Genomic DNA, 23,449 nt, shown 5'->3' on the forward strand with positions numbered 1-23,449 from the left:
GATAGAAATTTATCTGAAAAAAAAATCATGTCTAGTTTCATATGGGCTCATATGTGTTTCATATTGGATCATGTCTCTACACCTCTCTTCAGGCCACAGGGACCTATCCTTCCATACTCTGTTTCTCCTCCATCTCAGAAAGTGCTGCAGCTTGTACAGAAGTAGAAAAACACCACTCAGGCCCACCAGCATCACAGAAAATAGCTGAAACTTTTTCCTCAAAGGATGCTTTTCTCTGATTTCGGTCTCACAGCAACTGCCAATTTTCCTGAATAATTTAAATAGTCTTAGAGTATTCTAGGTCCTGTGAAATTCTTTGAAACTGAACAGTGGACTCAGTGTGTGTCTGACAGATAGGTGGATGGTGTGCACAACCACTTAACATATTGTTTCCTTAGGAAAGCAGGCTTGAGATTCTGCAGCATGGAACTCTTAACTCATGGAAGCTCTAACTGGGACACAAAGTAAGACTCCTAGTTACAAAGAAATTTAAGTGGTAAGAGAATTGTTTATTGTTGAGGCATGGAAATTGCTCTCCAGCTGTCATAAAATGACAAACTACATTTTTAAAACCAGTAATCCATTACATAACGGTGTACCTTCAGGCTTGAGGAACAGTGAACTTTAGTGCAGTGAGACTAAAGAGAACACATAATTAGGTTCTTAAGAGCAAAAAGTTTTTCCTCTATTACCAAATGGCTTTAAAATAAGCACCTATTTTCCTCCTCAGCTTTTGGGAGATGAAGCTTCATGTTTGAGTGTGTGTGCACATGAGTGTGTGTGTTTATATGTATACTTGTGTATACATGTAAGGACCTTGGGAAGAGGCAAATCAAAATAGCTTTTATTTATAAACCTTGTATGCTGTGGGCGCAAATAACAACGTTTAAATCCTGTGTCTGAAAAAGTTCTGTTATCCCTGCTCTGGACACCTCCCTCATTTACCAAGGATTTTACAGCTGTAGTAGAATTCAGAGGGGTATCATGTCACTAAGGTGCTTAAATCCTGTTTCACAGAAAGCTTTGATTATCAGGACAGACTTTGAAATCAAACTCTGCATTCAGTGCATAGCCAGCTGAACTCCAGGGCAAACATATCACTATGACCTGTTGCTAAATACATACGGCTGCTGCGTTTTACAACTGGCTGAGTTTTTATAACATGGAGCTTTGTCCCTGAGGATGAGTTGCAGCAATGAAATATGAAGGTCAGTGATGTAAATATTGTTGTGGCCAGGAGTGAGGCTGATAACAAAGGACACAATGTACACCTCATTATGGAAACAATATTTTTATTACTGGCATTTATTTATTTATTATTATAGAGGAATCAAAGAGAATCCCCATGCTTCACTGTTTGACACAGGTGCTCTGTTGGGAAGCACTCCCTTTTTCCTGAAGGCAGAAATCAAGTTGTACTTAAATTTACTGTCACCCAGATGCTAAATCAATGTCAGGCAAGTGCTAATTTTGGTGAGTCATTACATTCAGTGTAATCCAGACAACTATTTCAGCTTCATCTGGATACTAAACTTGGCAGTGCACTGAGAATTCCGGAAGAAATTAAATATTGTTCCAACTTCATACCATGTTCAGGTGGGAAAACTAAATTGTAACTTGAGTGATCAGGTGTGTTGCAGCTTTTTAGCTTGAGAAATCATTACAATTACCTTAATTAAAAGGACTTGATATATTTCAGAACATTGTTTCAGCTTTGAGGATGACAAACAATATGCAGGACTTCAGGGAAGTGGCAGTGGAGAGACTGCAGGCAAATTCTGTTTTTGACAGAATGAAAACATGGAGCGTAAGTGGTATGTCTTACTGTGCATGGGCTTATGAATGACCCTGCAAGTCTCGATTCACAGGTTGAATTGGAGTTTTTTTTCTCACAAAAATGTTTAGGTAGAAGGCATTAGTTTGTGAAATGACTTTTACAGAGCAACTGTGTTTTGGCCACAGTTGGGATTATTGTGCACATGAGAATGGGTAACATACTCATGAATGATGCTGTTAGGAATAGCTACAGCTAAGGCAGAAGTAATCTTAGATAATCTCACACATTGAAGAGGTTTTTGAATGTAGATATCCTGTTGTACTGTGCATGCATTTATGTGTGTATATCAAATGGACAATTAATATACACAAGTGCAGGTGTTTGTTTTGTTCAGCTAGAAAGGTGTTCATGAGCAAGCAGCTATACTTTAAATTTTAAAGCTGATGTAGCCCTTAGAATGAACTTTTACTTCCTCATGGTGAATTCTTTTGGCGCATACAGCTGAAAGATGCAGATCATCGTTCTTTTTCCTTAAACAAAATTCTGCAGCAAGTATACCACTCCAGATATTTTAAAAATAAATACAGGGAGGGGGTTTCTATAGGGGCTAGTTTCTATAGGCCTTGGTCATGCTAAACTGCCACCCCAGGTTTTGCTTGCATGTATTTGCTTACAAATAGGATGCTGAATGTTACAGCACAGTTTTAAATAAATGTTTTCAGTGAAGCAAAATTTAAAGCTTTCCAACTGTATCTTTTAAATAATAGATTAAAAGTAACAAATATCTGTTTACATATATTATTAGTTGATGCTTATGTGGTATTATCCATCAATATGATGAACAAGCACTTATTCTCTATAAAATTCCTCACTCTAATAATGCATCTAAATATATTTAATTCTAACATTGAAAGACTTTGTAACAGTTCTTGAGTATTGGAAGCCATGGTGTTATTCACAGCTCAGTGCAAAGCAGGCTGCTGGAATCCTCAATAGTGCATCTGAAGTTCTTTCTCAATGAATTAAACTTAAGCTGTCTCTAAAATTAATCTCTACTTAAAAGTAATAAAGTAATATGCATCTGATTTCCTCCCTCCAGGGGTTGATAAGTCAGCTTAGACGTTTTGGGAAGATGAGTTCCCAGCTGAGCTGTTGTAACTTCTGCAGATATCATGAGCAGACAACAGACTGCCTGCGGTTCCATCTAGAATGATCTGAAAAAGAATTTATTGAAAAAAATCTTGCTTATTTGAGCATATTCATGTTTTGAAACAATCCAGCATTTCATAACACTAAAGCAGTAGGTTAAAGTTTGGATATGATCAGTTCCTGGTTTAGGTAAATAGGTAACTAGATAACAGAGGATTATTCACAAATATTTGAGCATGTGAATCATGAATGAAGCCTATGACCCTCCAAGTCAATAAAGGCAAGCACAAAACACAGTAAGGAATCTGATGTCTAGGTAGGGCAATATACCCGGGATGCAAATTTTCTCACTCTATGGAGGGTACACTGCTTTAAGACTTCATTAAAGATGCTCAGAAAACTGTGAGAAATCCAACATACCTTCAAACAGCTCATTGGTTATGAGAAAGTGGTTTTGGTGCGTAATCTCTGTGACTTTGACTCATCTGCAGAAAGTAGGCAGAACTGACTAATAATGTCAGATACACAATACCACTAACACAGTATCTGCTTAAAAATTGCGACTACCATCTGGCCACCCCTAAATACTTACCAAGAGTTTAAAATCTTTTACAAGTGAAATGAAAGCTTGTGTGTGTCAGAATATTAAAACTGATTTTCCCCCTTTTCTGATATGAGAGAATTTAAAACCGATCACAGAGTGTCTGTTTTCTCTGCTTTAGATATTAGTGGTGCATGCTGAAAAGAATACAGAAACTCCAACAAAGAAGTTAATTCTTAACTTCTCCTTCTTCCTCAGTTTTAATCACTATCAGGTATGTGTATGTTAGCTTTATAGTTTGGAATCCTTAACAATTGATAAGAATTTAAAGTAAATTGACAAGAAATGCCAGACAAAGCAGTTTTTCAGGAGTTACTGTGGTGTGGCTGAAGAGTAGTTTCTTTAAGAACTTTAAAAGTACATTACTTCAAAATAGAAAGAACGCTCTTGTAACCTTTTAAATCTTGGTAAACTCCAGCATAAAAGAGAGTCCTAATGAAACTGAGATGGGAAGTACATGTTTAGTGGACCAGCAAATGTCCGTAAAATAAAACATTCTTCAGTTCTGCAAATGCTTGTGCTTTTGCATTTCTTTGTTATGATGCTGTCTGGCTCTCCAAACACACTCCTGGTGTTTGGAGACTACTGGCTCTGAATACCAGTAGTCTCGAAAATCCACACAATTCTTTGTGGATCCATATGGGATACACTCTTATGTCTTTGCACACTGTGATTTTTCTTGTAAGGTCTATGGTTGGGTATGGAATCACTTCTTGGGACTTACCAAGTCCTAGATTCCAGAATCTTTGAATTCATTTTAATATCATCTAAGATAAAATTACAGAGAGGACACCTCAATCAAAAGAGATGATTCCTCAGTCAGGATGAAGTTAGGAGAAGATTTCTGATCAGTGAGGTGGAGTGTAAGGAGTAATACATAAAACTTCTCTTTGCTTAGTGACAGTGCCATCTTTGTACCTCTCATGCACTTTACTTGTTTGACTTTGTTCAGCCAAGAAGTTTACTGTTTAGTCTGAATTCCCTTCCTCAACTCACTTTATAGGCAGAGGGAAAAGATAAATACTTTCCAAAGACTTTTTGGTCCCATCCACTCTCAAAATCTATTTAAAGATTGTTCTTTTTCTCTCCACATAGATTTACAGAGTATTTTGTTGGTAAAAATATTCAGGCTGTAACTGGTGAAATATGATCTGATAAAAATATCAGGCACAGCAAATTTCTCCTTATGGACTTTATGAAATTAATATCTCTATCTGAAAGTAAAGCAATTCAACTAGGATTTTTAAAAATACTGCAATAAATGTCAATACTGATCTCATAAAATCATACAAAAATCTCTACTACCTTATACATTGTCTGTATATAGCATTAACATACTGTAGATTTTCTGTAAGGAATGCCTACAACAAAGTCTTGCAAATATACAGAATCACTTCAACGTCCATAATTCACTTACTAAGTATATCATATTTGCTTTCTTCTCAAGCACTAAAGACAATTATAAAAATACTATAAAGATAATAAAGATCAAATTTTTTATGTCTTTTACAGTGTCATGAAATACATCATCTAGGAACTGTGTGAGTTCATTTTAACAGGAAGGAAATTGCTATATTAAGAAAAGAAAACCATGGCGGGTGGGGGGATGAGAAAAAACAAATAGAATGGAATGACATACAATGGAGGCATATTTTATAAATTCTTGTATCTCTTGTAAAGAAACAGTCCCTGAAAATTTAGGCTTCTTAACATTTACATATTCTTAAGGAGAGGTGATCTCCAAAACTGAGTAACATCAATAAAAAGAAGATGACTTGTTCACATACACCCTTCAATGAAAATGAAAGAATGAAAATTAAAGTGTTAAAATTAATGCTCTTAAAAAAAATCAGGATTTTTTCTCTTATATCTAAATGGACATTTCTATGCTGATATTTAAAACTGACCTCTTCCTGTTCAAAACCCATAAGGCCTATTATTTTTCCATTTTTGTAAAAGGGAGCTCCAGGGAGAGTCATGAGTGAGGTTGAATGTCTGAAGTGGAGAGTGACTCGGATACCAGTAACTGAAATGTGTGCAAATTAAAACCTTGCAGCTCTGAGAAGAGATTAAGATAAGCAGAAGAGCTAGAAGCCATTAAAGAAGTGCTTGAAAGGGATTGTTAAAACTGTTACAAACGGGAATAAATGAGGTACAGCTGCTTAAACTTAAAGGACAAAAAAAACAGCACCTCACACATTTCAGAATCTGTTTGCTGGCTGCCATCTGAGTATTTGTATCAGAAGTTTCTGTAAATCAAAATAAATATTTAACTTGTATATCTGTGTTCCTACATTACTTTGAAACTCCCTTTCCCCTATTTTTTTTTTCTTTTTTTTTTCTTTTTTTTTTTCTTCCCTGAAAGAACAAAGAATTCTTATTAGGAGTTCTGGGAAGGAGTCAAGCTCCATCCAAAATTTCCAAGTTACCAGAAACTGTGTGCAGTTTTGGGTCAATCAATATAAGAAGGATATAGAGGTATTGCAGTCTATCAAGAGGATAAGCAAGACGGTGAAGGGTATGAGGTGCAGCTGAGGTCACTTGGCTTGTTGCCCCTGGAGAAGAGACTGAGGGGACACCTCACTGGGGTCTTCCTCATGAGGAACACCTCATGGACAGACACTGATCTGATCTCTGTGGTGACCAATGACAGTGCCCAAGGGAACAGCATGAAGTTGTGTCAGGGGAGGTTTAGGCTGGTTATTAGGAAAAGGGTCTTCCCCAGAGGGTGGCTGGGGACTGGAACAGCTCCCCAGGGCAGTGGTCACAGCACCAGCCTGGCAGAGCTCAAGAGGCACTTGGATAATGCCCTCAGGCACAGGGTGTGACTCTTGGGGCGTGCTGTGCAGCGCCAGGAGTTGTTGGACTTGATTCTTAAGGGTCCCTTCCAATTCAGAATATTCCATGATTCTATGATAAAGGGGAATTTTTTTTTTTTTTTTCCTTAGGGAAACAGTAGTTATAGCTGTTACTGTTCATTTCTTGATTCTTGATGAATAGTTGTTGAAAGGAATGTTTATAATATAAGGACAGTATGTTACATAGCTGCAGAGGGAAACTAATCCTGTGAGCAACAACTCAAAGTTGCCTGATGTAATCCATCTGTTGAAAAATCACACCTAATTGGAAGGTCCTGTATCCCCTGTAGTAGTTTGACACAAGCAGTGAATTTGACTTGTCTTTTGCTAAGACAGAGGAGCTTTTAAGTCTAACAGCCCTTTCTGCCTTGCTGTCTGCAAATATGACTGCAGCCCTGTTGTGAGTTGCATTAAAAGAAGGATTAAGACATTAACATCTTATTTTAGTGGCATTTTTCTCTCTTAGAAACCTACATTTTTGATATGGTGACGAAAGCTGGCAAAAGTGGTGTGTAGATGTTGTCCTGCAGATCTCCTAGTTGAGCCAGTTGTTACAGCTGATCAAGGAACATGTTTTAAATAAAGTTAACCATGACATAATAAGTATCTTCATGAACACATTGTGCTCCAGGCTTTTAGTAACAAGCAAGTCACTGATGTGAGTGGACTCATTCTTCACTTACTCAAAATAAATCAGTATCTCAACATCTCTAGTAATTTCTACTGAAATATACTGAAAAAGCATTTAGATAATGCTTGATAATATAACATTTCTTAAACCTCAAGCTTTTGTCAAGAGTATTCCATGGCTATAAATATATGTAGATACTTGAGCTGGCAAAATCTTACATTTTAACAGTAATAAGTCAAAATACTAAAAGGAATTACCCAATTTCTACCTGAAAAGGCGTATCTGTATCAGATAAATGTTATAGACAGCTTAAAAAACAAGTCCAATTTTCATTGCTTTCAGCAAATACTGTGAAAGGATTACACATTTCCAGCAAAACCTCTGCTTACCAGATCCAGTACTGCTCACTTGAGTTAGTTCTTCATCATCTTCATCATCACTATCACAGTTTAATGGCTGAAAAGCTGTTTCTGACTCTGTGTCTCCTTGATGAGCATCTGGCTCTTGCTCAGCAAAGCTTCGCAAGGCCACAAGGCGATGATGTATTGCTGCATACAGGTGCTCAGTGTCTTTTGAGCTTGCCTGCAGAACATAAAATGTATACAGTCCAAAACAACTGAGAAAAAATATTTATTTTTAAAAATTCATTTAAAAAATATTGAGTGAGTTGTATTTTGTCCTTTTCAATCAAAACAATCAGCTTAAGATCCACACTTAATAATTAACATCCAAATATTAAATACAAATAAATGTAGTTCTTTTATGTGGTCTGAGCTTCATATGCAGCTGTTGATTATTTTCTCTACAGTTACAAGAAACATAAGCTTAAAAATTACTTTCCCTGAAGAACAGCTCAGTTTTTATGGAGTATTTGATATTTTGGATGATTCCTGAGCTTGATTCTAGAAGTAGGAAAGCCCTGACATGTTAAAATATACAGTCACCAGGTGGATACTGTAGAGATGGATACCAGCCTCTTCAGTGTCTGTAGAAGCAGCTTCCTGCAACCCTTGCCACACCCATTCAGCTTTCATATATTGTGATTTCCTCATACATGTCTATTTTTACTGCCCAGTAGTGCCAAGACAAATTTATGGAATGTAAATTACACACTGTATGCAAACTGTGCACTACACCTGGAAATCAGGACATTTATAATTCTCACACGCAGACCAGCAGTCCAGCACAGCCATAGTTAAGCCAATCCCTGTTAGGGACTGACAGATTTACAGTACTTGCGTATACAGTGCGTGGTGTTTGCTTGTGTATGATATGTGACACTTCCTGGAAATGATGATTTATTTGTCTTTCCCAGAAAGCTGAATCCTTCCTAGAAAGATCTACTGGGGAAAATGTAAACATCCTTAAACTCATGTGGATGCTCTCACTTTCCAACTTGGGACATATGTGCTATTTATTTGCAAATAAGTCCAGCACATTCCCATCTCCAATTTAGCCCTTGCTGGAGAAAATCAGGGATCCCAAGAGACCCTTGGGTCTTACAGAAGGTGATACTGAAACTCTGTGTTCTTTGCAACTGAGAAACGGAGGTCCTACACTGGATGGATTTATTGCAAGTGGTGTGCTGAGAACCATGGCAGAAAGCTGCTGCCTTTTACCAGAGTAACTGGTAAAAATTTTAATTACCTGTGAAGATATTGTCAGTGTATTGCTTCCATTAAAAAAGAGCCATTTCTGCGTATTGCTGGAATGATATCCATCCCATTGGTGGTATGTGAACCAGAGTCTGGAAACGTCTGTCTTAAGGCCAGATTATACCATCACACCTGTTTTTTTGAAGTAGCATTCTAATACATTCTATAATAAAAGTCTTATAACATCTCAGCTGAGCACAGTCTGACGGAGCATGAAGGCCATTTGCTAAAACCAACCTTCAGCAGCCCTTCAGAATTCTAGATGATGTGGGGTTTTGGGTGGAGCTGTTGTCTCCTACTCACCTGAGCTAGAAATACTTGAACAGAATGGTCCTCTTGATCTGTTGCAGTGAAGCACAGGCTTTTTCTGTTTGCTCTTTTTATAACCATTTGTTCCCAGAGTTGGGTGTTGAGTATCAGTCTCAAGCTACCTTGATTTCGCATAACTAAAATAAGAAGGTTAAAATGATAAGATATGATGCATTTGTTTTCTCCAGCACTTGTATACAACTAATATTTTCATCAATTATTCTTTTTAATTTGGTATAAAACCCTGATATAGTGAGATTTTTATTTTTTTTTTAATATCCAAATAGATTAGTTTCTTTCAATATGTCTGACATGCAAAGGAAATAATCAGCTGAAACTGTGCAATACAGTACAAAAAAGTGACAGCACAGTAAAAACAACATTCCAGAAGAGTCTTGAAACAGTGCTGCTGAAAAAGCAGAACCAACAAAGAGCAAACTGTTAGACTGGTGACTGGTGACTATGTACTTCTCTGATGTACACAGTACATCAGAGAAGTACACAGAACCTAACAATATATGTGAGCCCACTTCCTCAGTCTGTAACACACAGAACTTTATCAGGTAAAAAGATTCTCAGCAACTTGACTTAAAGATCTTCTCAGATTTAAATGTTCTGAAATAAACTGTGGCCAACAATAACACAAGTTATTTGGTGTTTCCTGTATGGGGTATTTCATTATTTAACTCGTACTTAGCCTTGACTGCAACATTCCATGTTTATTGCTAGAAGTGTCATTAAGCCTCAGGGATCCTCTGCCTCTTTCAGTCCAGCTTAAAGAAAGCTTATTAAATACAAAGAGCTTGCAGTTAATCTGAAAGAGAAATACATTATGAAAACTGCCAGCTAATGCTAGTTTTATTGGCTCTAAAATAACAACTTTACTTTTACAACTTAATGGTTGTAAAACTTTTGACTGGGCTTTTAATACATCCATGTATTACATGGCATGTGCAGAAAGGTACATAGATATACCTATACATAGATATACAGCTATATCACCTTTATTACCTAAATTGAAAGGGCTCTTAGATCTGTGACCTCTTTTCTCATCATAGAAAACATTCAGCATGAGTCCCAGTTTACTTTTTCAATTATTTCATCTTCATTAACTCTTTGTCTGTTGAGAAAGTTACTGAGGCCCTTCAGTTTTGCTGCTGCTATTTTTAAGCATAGCAGCAGTCTGTGATATCCACCAGCATAGCTAAATTTGTTGCAAAAGTTGTCCAACATTATTTCCTCACTCATTACAAATGTTATGCAGCAGGATACCAGTACTGGTACTAGAAGAGTACTGCTCCAAAGACAGTAAAACTTTTGTGTTTAAGAATTAAGAATTAAGAATTAATCAAAAATAAAATAATGTTAAGATTTTTTAAATCATAATTGCTATTTTCTGAGAAAATAGTATTTTGAAGACAAAGAATAACAATATATGCCCTGACAGGTTGAAAAGATAATTGCTATTTTAGCTGAACTATAAAACAGATTACTTTTACAACACATTGGTTTTTTTCCCAAAAAAATTTTTTCATAAGCCCCACCTTTACTCAAATCACTTCCAGTTCTAAGGTTGTGGTGACAGCTAGTATACTACGTAGATGCTTATAAAATACCACTGAAATAGGCACTTACTGAAAGAGACAACAAAATGAACAAATATACTATGAAAAAGAACACACCAACTTACATAAAAATGGGTTAGATGAGGCATAGCTTAAAAAAGCAAACATTTAAAATATAAATTGAAGTTATTTTCAGATTGCTGCATCTGTAATAGATCTAGATGTTCTTTTCAACAACTAAACTACTCACCATCAAGGTTTTATGAACTACACACCTGCAATACATTTTGTTCTGCTTCTTCTCCAGTTATAACTTCAACTTTATCTAACAGGATTTTGTTCACTGGCTTGGAAACACAAGCAGCTGCTGATTCAATTAGTGTTGCATTCCTCAACAAAGGTCTTTCTGTAGGAAAAAAAAAAAAAAATTTCTGTACAGGGAATATTTTGGGAATATTTTTAGGATAACAAAACTAGTACAGGTCACACAGGATGTGACCTCAGTAATACCTGTGGTATCTGACATTGTTTAGTGTTACTAATAAGTTTTTGGCCAAAGGAACAAACATAAGAGGAAAAGGAATATAAAATACCTCACTAAAAAGGCTCATACAGAATTGAACAGGGCTGTTTATAGTTGCAGAGGTTTGTCCCAAGGGACAAACAGGAACAATCAGAAACAAGGTCTAAATATTTAGAAGCTGATTTTCCAAATTAAACTCATCTGATATATTGTTATGCCGAGTATACATATCCCAATATTCAGAATAATAATACATATACAATGAATAATTAACAGGAACACAGAAGGACAAGATTTGAAAGGAACAACATTATTACAAAGCTCTGTACCTTTGCATAATCTATACACATGTTCTGAGGGCTTTATATTTAGAATGTTTTACTTATAAGAATGCTCACACAAATCATAGGATCTAATACATCTGTTAGTAAAGAGGAGTGCAGAATTTGTCAAGAGGGCTCAAAACAGGAGCCTGTTGGGGACTTCCTCACAGCTGAGATTTACATGGGTTGCTCAGCAGAAAATCTCACACGAGTCACAAACAAACCCTGAAATCTGTCTGTACAGAACTTTCAGTCCCACAATTATGATCCAAAATAACAAATTAATTGATATGAGAATTTGAAAAATGCAAGCAACAGACAGCCTAAAATTTCAATTCAACAATGTGGTCCACAAGGCATTCATAAAGGTCGCTGCATTTTTTTTCAAACAATAAATAATAATAATATTCTGTAATGTTTTTTGAGTAATTCAAATCATGCTTTCTGAAGTTAGTCCAGTTCACATGTCATAAAACAAACCCTACCTGCTTTCTGAATATAGATTTTGGCACATACTCTAAGCATACTCATGACTGGATATATTGGGAATTGATGAATATTATTGACCACCACTCATTTGACATCCTCTAAAAGACAGTGAGATATAATAATAAAGCTAACTGTCCTTGTTTGCTGAGTATTCTTACTTGTTTGTGGCCTGACATGAGAAGATCCTGTGGACATGGATATTATTTCTCCTTTGTGTAAATCAGCTTCTTTACACAGCTTGGGATGCCTTTCAGGACTCTAAAAAAATACAGGGGAAATAAGAATTCCTATTTTAAAAAATGGCTATGTTACTTTATATCAAATAGAACACTGAACAATTTAATGCATGCTAGGCTGAAGATTAGCAATTTTAATAGCTTCAGAGTAAAACTAGCCCACATGATACAATTTCAGTGTCTAGAGGAAGTAATATTACTATCATAGAATCAGTACATCATTCTTCCTCTGAGAAGAATGACCTCTTTGTGTGGACTAGTATTTAAATCCACAGAAGAATTTAGGTGTTAAGGTACTGGTTTATTTCCATTTCAAGCCCATAGTTCCCAGAAGAGTAGTTTAAAACTCTCAGACACCACAAACTGAACTTCAGAGGACTTAAATTTCAGTAAAAAATTTCTATCACCTTATTTTGCAGATAAATTTTCTTAGGCATGTGTAAATAAATGCTTGTGGCTTCTGACAATGCTCAGTGCCTCAACTCATACCTTATAAATAAATCTTGGCCATAAGGCATACCCCAAACGTATGGTTGCCAAGCTTTTTACCTGGCAGATAAGCATACACTTTTCATCCTACTTCAACTGAAAACTGAATTTCAATTCCATTTTCAATGGTGCAGTCCTCATCTTGGGAACCACTTTTTTGTCCTAGAGTCCTTCAGGACATAAGCTGCCTCACAAGCATGCACAATATGCTTTAACATGGACACTCTCTAAGGTGTCCAATCTTTCCCTCATACTTTATCACAGAATCACAGGATGGTTTGGGTTGAAAGGGACCTTAAAGATCATCTGGTTCCAGCTTCTCTGCCATGGGAAGGGACACCTTTAATTAGATCAGGTTGCACAGCGCCCCATCCAGCTCGGCCTTGGATGGTCATCCTCGATGACCTCCAGGGATGGGGCATCCACAGCATTTCCAGGCAAATGTTTAACAGTGGTCTCACCACCCTCAAAGAGAAGCGTTTCTTCCTAATAGCAAACCTAAACCTACGTGCTTCAGTCTGAAGCCATTTCCCCTTGTCCTGTCACTCCCTGCTCCTGTAAGCAGTCTCTCTTCAGCTTTTTGTAGGCTTCCCTTCAGGTATCCGACCTCTTACAGTTACGATGGAAGTTATTACATCAGTAAGCACATTCTTTTATCTTACATTGTGGGTGTTCCACTTTACATGGAATAGATAAAAAACTGTTTTTCAAGTAAAAAAACCAGAAGGGCACATTGGTAAGCATTAGTAATTAAAGAACGTGTCTAGGGTGGTGAAGATAGGAATGCCTACCCCTCCAGCAGCACGTCCTTAGATACTTTCTCCTCAAGAGACATTGGAACCATATTTACTCACATCTTTAAAAGAAGGAGAACCTAAAAAGAACCAATATCTGAAAAAGTAATTGTACTCTTAAGTACACTGACCTTGATAAAAAGTCTGCCAGCATGTGCAGATCCAACCAAAACTCTTTCAACCATGTTTTCTCCAAACACAAAATCAGAATTGCTGCTGTTTTGTACACTTCTTTCTTTGAGCAACTGACTTCTGTGGGAAAAAAATAACATAAGAATGTGATTTAAAACTATTTAAAACACTTTAAAGATTCACCACACCTAACATTAAAGAAAAACAAAAAAGTAATCACATAAGTAATCAGATAAATTCTTTAAGAGAATATGAGAATATCCTCTATGGAACATTTCACAAAAGGAACAGAGTATCACACTGCATTTCATTAAGATTATTGAGGCCATTCCTTAAGACCAAAGAACAAGCAGCAAAACAGCACGTCACTTCTCCTCCGAGAAGTGTCTTACTCCAAAAATTTTAATGAGTTACTTTAGTTTCCCTGTTTTCTTTTGCTCCTCCAAAGGACTACCAACAATTAACAGCTATCCTTTCAAGTTGATGAAGCTCCAGTACTCTGCAGAATAATGTACACCCTGGTGCCTTACAGGCATTCCTTCATCATCCTCCTTGCATCTTGGAAGTGCAGGAAGGCAATGTATTCAAATACACACACAGATACTGAAAAAATGTATAGATAGGATAGCAGACAGCTTAAGATGAGGTGTAAGTAGAACAGGAGAGAAAAGTGTTTCCGTTTTTCAATTACCTGTTCCAGAGATAAAATGAGAAGAGACCTCAATACTTGCAATCCTTTGGTACTGGCCAGCTATGTTTCAGAGATTACATTCAGAATATTCTATACAAGTAGAATTGTAATTTGACCTGCTAATTACATAGCAACTTTAAACAGTGTTCATTTTTTGTAAAAGTGAGGAAAGTCCTTGTAAACTCCTTTGTGTGGAAGTTGTTCCTGCTGCTGGTTTGGTTTTGATTTTGGTTTGTTTGATTTTGGTTTTTTTACGAAGGGGTTATAAGTTGTTTATGCTATCTGTAGAGCTTAATCCTGCATGTCTTGCTGGCATAGGCAAAACCATGCAAGCTCTTTTCACTTTCTGTTCCAGAAGGATGACTTGGCAGGAAGGCAGCCTGATACTGTGTCACAAACTGCATTCTTCAGCACCACTTACATCTGTTTCACAGTATTTATCACCCTTGGGAGGGCTTAACATAACATATGTCATGTATGGGATATTCCTGTTAATTGCTGGGTTTGTTGCAGAACCTCAATGATTTCCTCTAAAATAGTTTCTCTGTTCACAACTACAGTATGCTTAAAATCTCTTCAAGGATGAAGGGCTTACCGAGTATTACCTCTCTCAATCTTTTTTAATGAGAAAAATACTCCTTGGCATTCTCATGTTTGATGTGTTGCTAAGACAACACATTTGCTAGGATCAAAACAGAGAAATCAGAAAATACTTGTCTTTTCAGCCTTTAAAGCTTCTATGCATATTTTGGGCTATGAACAGGAAATCCGAAGTGTGTTAATGAGTTTTTTATCCTTAAACACACCCCTCACTAAAATTTACTGGAATGTGACCAATTTCCATACTGACATTTCAGCTGCTACTTCTAGGCTGCTCCAATAGCAGCTTAAGGACAGCACCCCAAAAGAGCTAAAAACCCAAGAATTAGAGGCTTATTTCTATGAAAAAAATGTGGGAAAATGTTTTGATTATATTCAGAAATGTAAGAAAAATTAATCAGTGCAATTAGTTCTCTTTTAAAAGAAAGTTAACTGGAAGTGCCAGCCTTAAAATGTTATTAAAACCTCAATAGCCTTATGTTGCTGTATGGCAAGAACAAAGTGTTCTTGCCAGGGATGCATTGTCAGGGGTGCAAAGTGTTCTTGCCCCAGGGATGGCATTGTCATGGAGATACAAAACACAGTCACTGATATCAGGGAATGATCATTAACAAGGAACAATGGGAGGAGAAATATGGATAAAGTACTCAAATGGGATTATGAGAGGGGAATAAATTCAGGGACTGGCCTTCTCAGAGTGTCCAAAAAGGTCTGAGTAGCTGCCAGTTCCAGTGCTGGCCTCAAGCCCTTTCAGTTTTCTAAGCAAATCCTTGTGCAAAGTTGAGCTGATGTGACTGCAAGCCTGTGTTTTCCCACTGTTGTATTTCTGTCACTTATGACACAAGCTTTCCAAGCTTTTAATCAGAATCAACAAACTGGAATTTTTTTCCTTTTCAGTTCATTATTATAGTCAGCCCAGGAAATGAAAATTAGTGCTTTCATGAAACATGGACAGCTGCAGCAACTGCGGAGGATTAACAAGGTATTTTCACTCATCTCTCCACAGAGTCATATAATGGAGAGATGAAAATGTGGAAGAGGAGCAAAAGTGAGAGAGATGTCTGCAGGCAAAGCAATCTCTGCATTTTATTTTATAAACAAATGTCAACAACTATGCCTTGATTGGAAGTTAAGAGCAACCCTAAAAAGTTGTTTTCTTTGCAATGAGGAGGTCTGTCTGCAATGTTCAGTTCAGTATGTATGCAGAGTTTAATAATTTGTTTATTATTGATGAGAAAACAGCTATACCAGAAAGATTTTACCTAAGTATTATACAGCATCAGTCACTTAATATGGATCAGAAGAATGGCACTTACATCCTTCTGCAATCTCAGAAGAGCAGAAGGCACCTGGCAGTGTTTAAGTTAGTTTTCAGCTGTCAAAGGAACCAACATTTACCATGATTATGACAGAACTAGTATAGTGGTATACAGAATTCATGAGGCACAAACACCCCAGGCAGGGTGTTTGTGGGAAAAAAAGAGACAAGGGAAAGAAATACCATAAATACTTTCAAATTAACTTGTTGGCACTGAATTACTGTGTTGCATTTCTCTACTTCACAGGAGAAAGTCACTCACCAATCTTTTCCTAGATATTGTGTAGCTGACAGCAGGTAAATAAATTTAAAGTACCAACAGCAGATGATTTAGTTTTTCTAATGCATGCATTATCATCATTCAGATTCTCCTAAAAACCCAGTGTGCTCTGTGGCTACCTGTTGTCCTCAGAGGGCATCACAACAGCATCAAATGTAATAGAAAAGGTTGGTTCTTCCAAAATCACAGCAAGAATCTGCCCTCTAATGATGTTTTTTTTTTGTTGATAAGGATTAAGAATCTAAGTTGATTGTGCCTCTAAACTCCTTTGCCTCCTCAGAACCCTGGCACTGTGCATCACAACCTCTATCTATGGTCCATCTAGCCCTGTAGAAGACTGGCACAGACTCCTTTGCAATGTACATATTCTGTGCCCTTCTTGGCTAGAAGGGGGAATTAGGCAACATTAGAAATTTATTATCTGTGGCCCTAGCAATTTTGAAAAGTCATTCTCTCATCAAAAGGGATACCAGGTGTATTCCTGATGCTCACAACTTCCAGGTAAAAAACCCTCATCAACACCAGCAAGCAGTATTAATACCACAAGACAGCCAAAGACCTAGAGTTCTCATGAGCCAGTCCCAGAGAGGTAAAAGCCTGCTTTTGCACCAGTGTAACTTCTTCTCAGTGCTGGCCTGAAACCCTTTCTGTTTCCCAAGCAAAACCTTGTGCAAAGTTGAACACATGACCAGAAGCCAGTGTTTTCCCAGCATTGTATTTCTGTCACGTATGACACAAGCTTTAGTCAGAATCTGATCAATCTCCAAGAAAGGGGCTCTTTCCATCACATACAGTGTCAAGAGGATGGGGAAACATCCTACTCCAAGGACATCAGGTTCCTCACAGAAGTTCTGAAGTCTGTGCTGCACAAAAATGCTAGCCTGTCACAGTCACCACAGATAGCTTCTCGTGCCAGAAATTCTGCTTTGTGAATGAAAATAGAGCATCAATTGCAGCATTCACCTGGTCTTCCAAATCAGTCCTGTATTTTTTTCTTTATGCTTCTTGTGTCCAATATGCTGAAATACATTGTCTTTCCACAAAAGAATGAAATTTCCTGAGTTTCTATGCACCTTTTTTATGAGATGCAGCAGACATGCAGTCAGAAGAGAGATGGCAAACCAGAATAGTTTCCAGCTTGGTTTCTAGAGCGAAACCACCTGTCCCACAGAGATTAATTGTAGTTGGGAGTCCATTTTTTATGGCATATGAAGTTCATGTCAGCAGACACAAATCTTGGCACACAAACAGCACTGAGCCCTGTGTGAGTGCAGACAGGATGGGCTTAGTACCATGTTAGACATAGATGATGAAAGGGCATGCCATTAGCCAAGTGACAAGATGATGCAGAAATAAAATAAACAAAATCTTACTGTGTTTTTTGAGAGCTGGAAAGACTCATGGTACTAGATGACCCCACTGCTGTTTTGGAATTTACTGAATTCTCAGTGGATGAATAAGAGCTGTCTTCAGATAGCTAGGAATAATAAAATCAAATGGATTAATTAGAGCTATTATATTTTCTGCTATTAACATATCTGTTAGAATCCAGAGTCACTAAGGTATAAAGTTACACAGACAGATACAGATATGGATAATAGATGTTGCAGTTGGCAGAGCTTCCTCCAGCTGTGTGTTAAACCAGTGCCCTCTATTAAAATGCTAAAATCTCACTTTCTAAATAAACAAAATCCAAAACACCCAAAGCTGATTTTTCCACAGAACCCTGATATCAGAAAGGTAAGACAGCCTGCAGAGAAGAGATAATTTTTCAAACACAGTCAGCATGAGTTTAACATTTCACATCATGTCAGTAATACAGCAATTCCACTGAAACTTACATGGGAACTTTCTTGAAAATCATGCCATTTTTAATGCATGATTAATTAGCTGCATAATTAATTAATTAATTGCTTTAAAACAGCACTGGTTTATTTGGTGTTTGTTTTTGATTGTTTTGGGTGTTTTTGTTTGGTTGGTTTTTTTCCTTAGTTTGAGCTCCAGTAAAATTATTTTTCTTTTTACCTGAACACATGCTTCTTTCTTAGTCATTAGAGATACTACAGGAATTTCAGGACAGGTCAGGGCTTGTGGGGGCTGTAAAGTGGCAGGTCTAATAACATTCCACAATTGACTTGGTGACAAGGATCCTTGCAAAATACAAAGACAAAATATTTAAACATATACTTTTTCTTCACATCTAATTCATACCTATATGTCTTGCCTCTTAACTGAGACTTTCAAAACATTTAAAAATAATATTTACTATTGTTTACTTGCTTCATATTCTGAAAAATTGTAATGGTTTCTAAAATACACAACTCTGAAGTGAAACCAATGTGTTATCCTCTCAGGATAAAAAAGTAATCTGCAGTATACATAAACATTCTGTTTTTACTTACAAAATACATTTGTATTTATAGATTTAAGTATATCTTTATACTTATATTTATTGCTTTGTTTTAGAAATGTCTTCTGGCATTTCAGATTTAATTCTGCATCCTCAGATGCCAAAAGGTTTCTTCATTGCCTTCTCCAGCAGCAGAGGTATTCAGTTAGAAATGTGAATTTTCACTATGGAAAGTTACATTCAGTCCACTCAGGAAATAAGTAGTCAGAGCAGATGGTCAGACCAGAGTTCATAGGACATTTACACTGTCAAACAAATAAGTTATGAACTGCATAAAAATACCTAGCCCGTCATTCAGTATGGAAAAGAGCTGTTCTTTTTCTGTCTTCTGTATCTCTAAACGATGTTTTTGTGGAGCTACAGTGAATAAATATTACAATGACAGTTACCTTCTCTTGTACTTTTGATGATGTCAGGATTTCTTTGGAGAAGAGCTGAGGTCATGAATATGTTATTCTTCTTTACTACAAAAAATAAATTTAAAATTAAATAACGAGTAAACCCAAATTTTAACCATTAATTAGTATTTCTGTATCCCCTTCCTCTTTTGGTAGTACCTGAGCAATATTCCAACATATGCATCTGAAAAAGGTCTCCAAGATAACTGTTACTGTCTCAGTTTTTACAGGTGGGCAGACTTTGGCACAAAAAAGCACCAGGTTTTCTAGCTATGTCACTGTCTTTTGGATACCAATGAATGTTTTTAATGCAAAATATTTCTTAATCTTTTAATACTAGGTGTTCCTGTTTTGTAGAAACATTGACTGTTACCTGGTCAAGTTTTAGACATTTTTAAGCTGATTAAGTGAGGCCCAAATACATAGGAATAAACAAATAAATAAATGTACTCTGCCCTGTTCTTCTAAAAAGGCCTTTATAACTTACTAGAATGATGACAGTGCACTATTGATGCTTTCACTGTTTTAATAAAAATATCAAACACCAGTGAGAAGGTGATGGCAACCATGCTGTAGAAGCCTAGGGGGTAAGGGGGATAATTTGTATGCCACTGATACCCAATAGCTGTGGAGTCAACCAAGGACTTCTGGTAGTAAGTCACTGTGAGAAAGTGCAGGATGTGGTTGCAGAGGGTATTTAATAAACATATATAAATAATATACATCTCTTTTCCAGGTTAAGTAAGGTGGCCTGTCCACCTGGAAGTCCAGATTAGAATTTAAAGCCCAAAATATGGGATAGAAGGACACAGTTATGATGGATGAACCCCTCCCACCCAAAACCGATTCCACTGTCCAGCTAAACTGGCCAAGGGAAGTGGCCTAGTTTATTTCTACAATAATACTACACAGGTACAATCGATCTAGCTTTGCTAGTAAATATATGTACTATATCTATGGAGGTGACAAGGACTTTGGATGCCAGGGCCCGGGCAGTCTTCTCTAGCCTTGTTTTAGAGAGACCGAGGGCCGAAAGCAGCTCAGAGTTCTTGCAATACCACTTTCCACGAGCCCCCATGGGGAAGCCTATATATTCAATGTCCACTGCATTAGTTAGATGTTGTATTTGCAGATGAAGGCGCTGATATTTCTTGGCCTTCTCGGCAGCACCTTCCATCAATGAGGAACTACTGTGCTCATATCTGACCGTTACGTCAACCACTGATGCCTTCACAAAAATTAAATCCGGTTTAAACAGTTCGTCAACCTCACCTCTCAGGTGTGGCTCTTGAAAAACCGTCCAATCCTCCTTCTTAGCTTCACAGCTAAGGATCTCACAGATGGCATTATGTCTTTTGATCCTGGCCTGGCATCTTGAGTGATTGGACAGTTCCCAAAATTGTGAGCTACAGGTTCAAATCCAGCACCACAATGTTGACATGATCAAACAAAATCCTCATGCCTACCCCTAGCCAGGAACTCTCTTGTCAGGTAGACATTGGCTCTCAGTTGTAGGGCCGTTATAAGCTTTCGGTGAGGTGTGCCCTTATACTGCCTAATCCAGGCATTACTGATATCATCATTCTCAAAGTACCTAGAGAGGTAGGGCAGCACTCTTCCAGGACAACCATAATAAGCACAACACAGCACAACACAGCAGGAATGAGGCCAAGATGTGGGCATGGACTGTAGGGGCATCAAAACCACCCAAGACTCCCAAGGCCTCTCACCCATTTCCAGAAAGAACGAACTGAGAACTGATTTGAGAACTGATTTACCTAAAAAGAGAGAAACTCATCTCCAGGGTGGGGAAACCCTTCTATATAAAAGCACTCGTGAAGCCCAGGTGTGTGCCTCAGGATCCTGGACAACAGCCAGACCAATGCTGATGCTGGAGCCAGGACTAGTGATCTCTATTTTTCTCTTTCTTGCTTCATCTTTTCTCTTCTTTAATCCTCTTTAATTCTCTCTCTTCCCTTTCACCTTAACCCTTCATCCAAAACCCACCATGTGGTTATAATAAGAGATCAGTTTTCATGCCAAGTGTGTAATTTACCAGTAAAACTTTTTAAGCTTTTGCAGAACCTCTGACTTCTGTCATTCCTTTCGACTGTGACCACCCAAGATTTGTAAATCTTGGGTGCTGCCTTCCCCTTAAGGTGCGATGCCACACACATACCATGTCCTGTAGAATGGCACAACTGATACACTACATAAAATCACCACTTTTCATTGCAAGAGTGTGTTTTGCTGCTATTAAAATGCTGGGCACTCTTAACATTGTTTAGAAATCCTCTACGGCAGTGTCTGTCAAGAACCTGTCTCTGGTAACAGATGTAGGCTAGGATTTGAGAACACTCCATCTTTCCTGTTAGTGCTAAGAGAGGGAGGATATTCCCTGGATCCCTGGTTAGGTGGAAGTCAGGCTCCTAGGACAGAAATTTATATTCCTGTAGGAACCATCACCATTATATTGCAAGCAAACTATTCATATAATTACCATAATTTCATTTTGGTTTTTTAAGTATATTTTGTATCACACTCTGTAAATGCATGCTTTTAAATTATTCAAAGATTCCACCCCTGCCCCAGAGGATTCCCCAACTTTTTTCCCTTATCTTCTATTGAAATGCCAGTCCCCCTTATCAAACAACCCTTTCTCCCATCCAAATACCAGACTAGTCCAACACACTTCAGCTTTGTCTTGCAGGAAAAGCATTTCTGCATACATCTTTATTTTGGCTAATAGTTGCTTTTCTACGTAAATATTATTTTTATTTACCTGTCTGGGAGGGAGGGAAAGTAGGAAGGATGTTAAATGAAGATGATCTCCCTCTTTGCTGTGTGAGAGCTGTATCTAAAAGGATAAGAGATTAAATCATCACTTGTTTGGAGAATAAAAAAGATGAGTTTTCGGGTTAGCCAGGCTGATGTCATGCTTTCATTGACAATAGAATAAATTATTGTCTGCTACCCACCATCTTTCTGAAGCAGACTGTTAGGTTATGCTGCTGACCCCAGGATGTCTCTGAGGCCAAGCAGCCCAGCCTGGCTCAGGCACACAGCTAACCTGCTCTGCCAGGTGGAAAGGTTGAAAACACTGCCAGACAGTGACCTATCCCTTAAACAGTGTGGGCAATCAAGAAGGAAAACACTCCAGCTTCCTTCTGCACTCTGCTTTATTTTTTGGTATAGGCATGCCCTAAAATTTCTCACATATCTATCCCAGTTTAACTTTCAGTGTAAACCAAACATAGCTTAAGTCCTCTTAGGTACATTCAGATGTGATTTAAAACAAAAATACACCGTACATGTATTAATGCCTGAATTCAGAAGTACTTTTTTGGTACCATCCATATGTTAAATAAAGGTTGTAAAAAACAGATCAGTCCTTCTGCACAGTAGCCTTAGTGATTCATGTTCATTTCCATGGAAAAAATACACAGTCCTTAGTCAGCCTTTCCAGTCAGCTCATGGACAGCAGGAGGGGCCCTTCTGGAAACTGCTTTATATTTTAAAGGATTGCCCAGGGAACTCTGATCTCTTCCAGAAGGCAGGGATATAATTCCTTTCCTGACCTCATTGTCCCTTGACTGTGTGAGCAATTAAAGAAAATTATACAAAATTTATAGATTTTTCACTACTTTATGTAATATTATGTAAGTATGGAAAAAATAATGTATTTTTAATTAAAAACATGTTCATTGGAAACTACCAGCAAGTATAAATGTTTAAGTTTTCATTACTTGCAGCATGCCTACAATGCAGAAACATTTCATAGATGGAGGAATTCATTATTTTCATTGCCAGATGAGAATACAGAACCCCAATCAAAACATGACTGGAGGTAAATGTCATACCAGTATCAGACTGAGAGTCAGACTTCTGGAAAGTCAAAGATGATGATCTTGCACGTTTGCTGGAACAGCTAATGAAATCTAGAGAAAAGAAAGTACAGTGCAATTGGCAGGAGGCATCAGCACCATGTTAGGATTCTGAATTAACATCTGAACAAAATAAATTCTAGGAAGGATTTAGCTTTAAGGCAGTACCTAAGAGCAAGAGGGCTTTGGAATCTAAGTCAACACCTGTGACAAAGCCCTGGGGAGTCTTTATTTCTCCTAAGTTCAAGGAACCCAAAGCAAGTACTTAGTTCATAGCTCATGGGCTCAGAAAACATTAAGAGTGAGGAGCTACATTATAACATTACCCAAGAAAATA

The 23,449-nt window shown here is 37.5% G+C and overlaps 1 protein-coding gene across 2 annotated transcripts in view; it reads right to left on the reverse strand.

Annotated features, from left to right (window-relative positions):
* Positions 1-1,275: 1,275 nt before the first annotated feature.
* The window catches only part of RANBP3L (RAN binding protein 3 like), a 31,644-nt gene continuing 9,470 nt past the window's right edge, over positions 1,276-23,449 (reverse strand). Inside the window, exons 4-16 of one of the 2 annotated variants that reach the window (XM_041466120.1) lie at positions 23,089-23,166; positions 22,011-22,085; positions 19,220-19,294; positions 18,446-18,570; positions 17,794-17,897; positions 13,531-13,651; positions 12,039-12,138; positions 10,821-10,951; positions 9,674-9,794; positions 8,975-9,117; positions 7,406-7,598; positions 3,347-3,411; positions 1,276-2,991 (exon numbers count right to left, since the gene is read on the reverse strand). In XM_041466120.1, the coding sequence (XP_041322054.1) occupies positions 3,365-3,411; positions 7,406-7,598; positions 8,975-9,117; positions 9,674-9,794; positions 10,821-10,951; positions 12,039-12,138; positions 13,531-13,651; positions 17,794-17,897; positions 18,446-18,570; positions 19,220-19,294; positions 22,011-22,085; positions 23,089-23,166 (1,313 nt within the window). In that variant the 3' untranslated portion in view covers positions 1,276-2,991; positions 3,347-3,364. The remainder of the gene's footprint in view (positions 2,992-3,346; positions 3,412-7,405; positions 7,599-8,974; positions 9,118-9,673; positions 9,795-10,820; positions 10,952-12,038; positions 12,139-13,530; positions 13,652-17,793; positions 17,898-18,445; positions 18,571-19,219; positions 19,295-22,010; positions 22,086-23,088; positions 23,167-23,449) is intronic. The other variant, XM_041466122.1, reaches the window with a different exon arrangement.

The sequence above is a fragment of the Pyrgilauda ruficollis genome, unplaced genomic scaffold, assembly GCF_017590135.1.
Source record: "Pyrgilauda ruficollis isolate IOZ18807 unplaced genomic scaffold, ASM1759013v1 scaffold199, whole genome shotgun sequence".
Classification (NCBI taxonomy): Eukaryota; Metazoa; Chordata; class Aves; order Passeriformes; family Passeridae; genus Pyrgilauda; species Pyrgilauda ruficollis.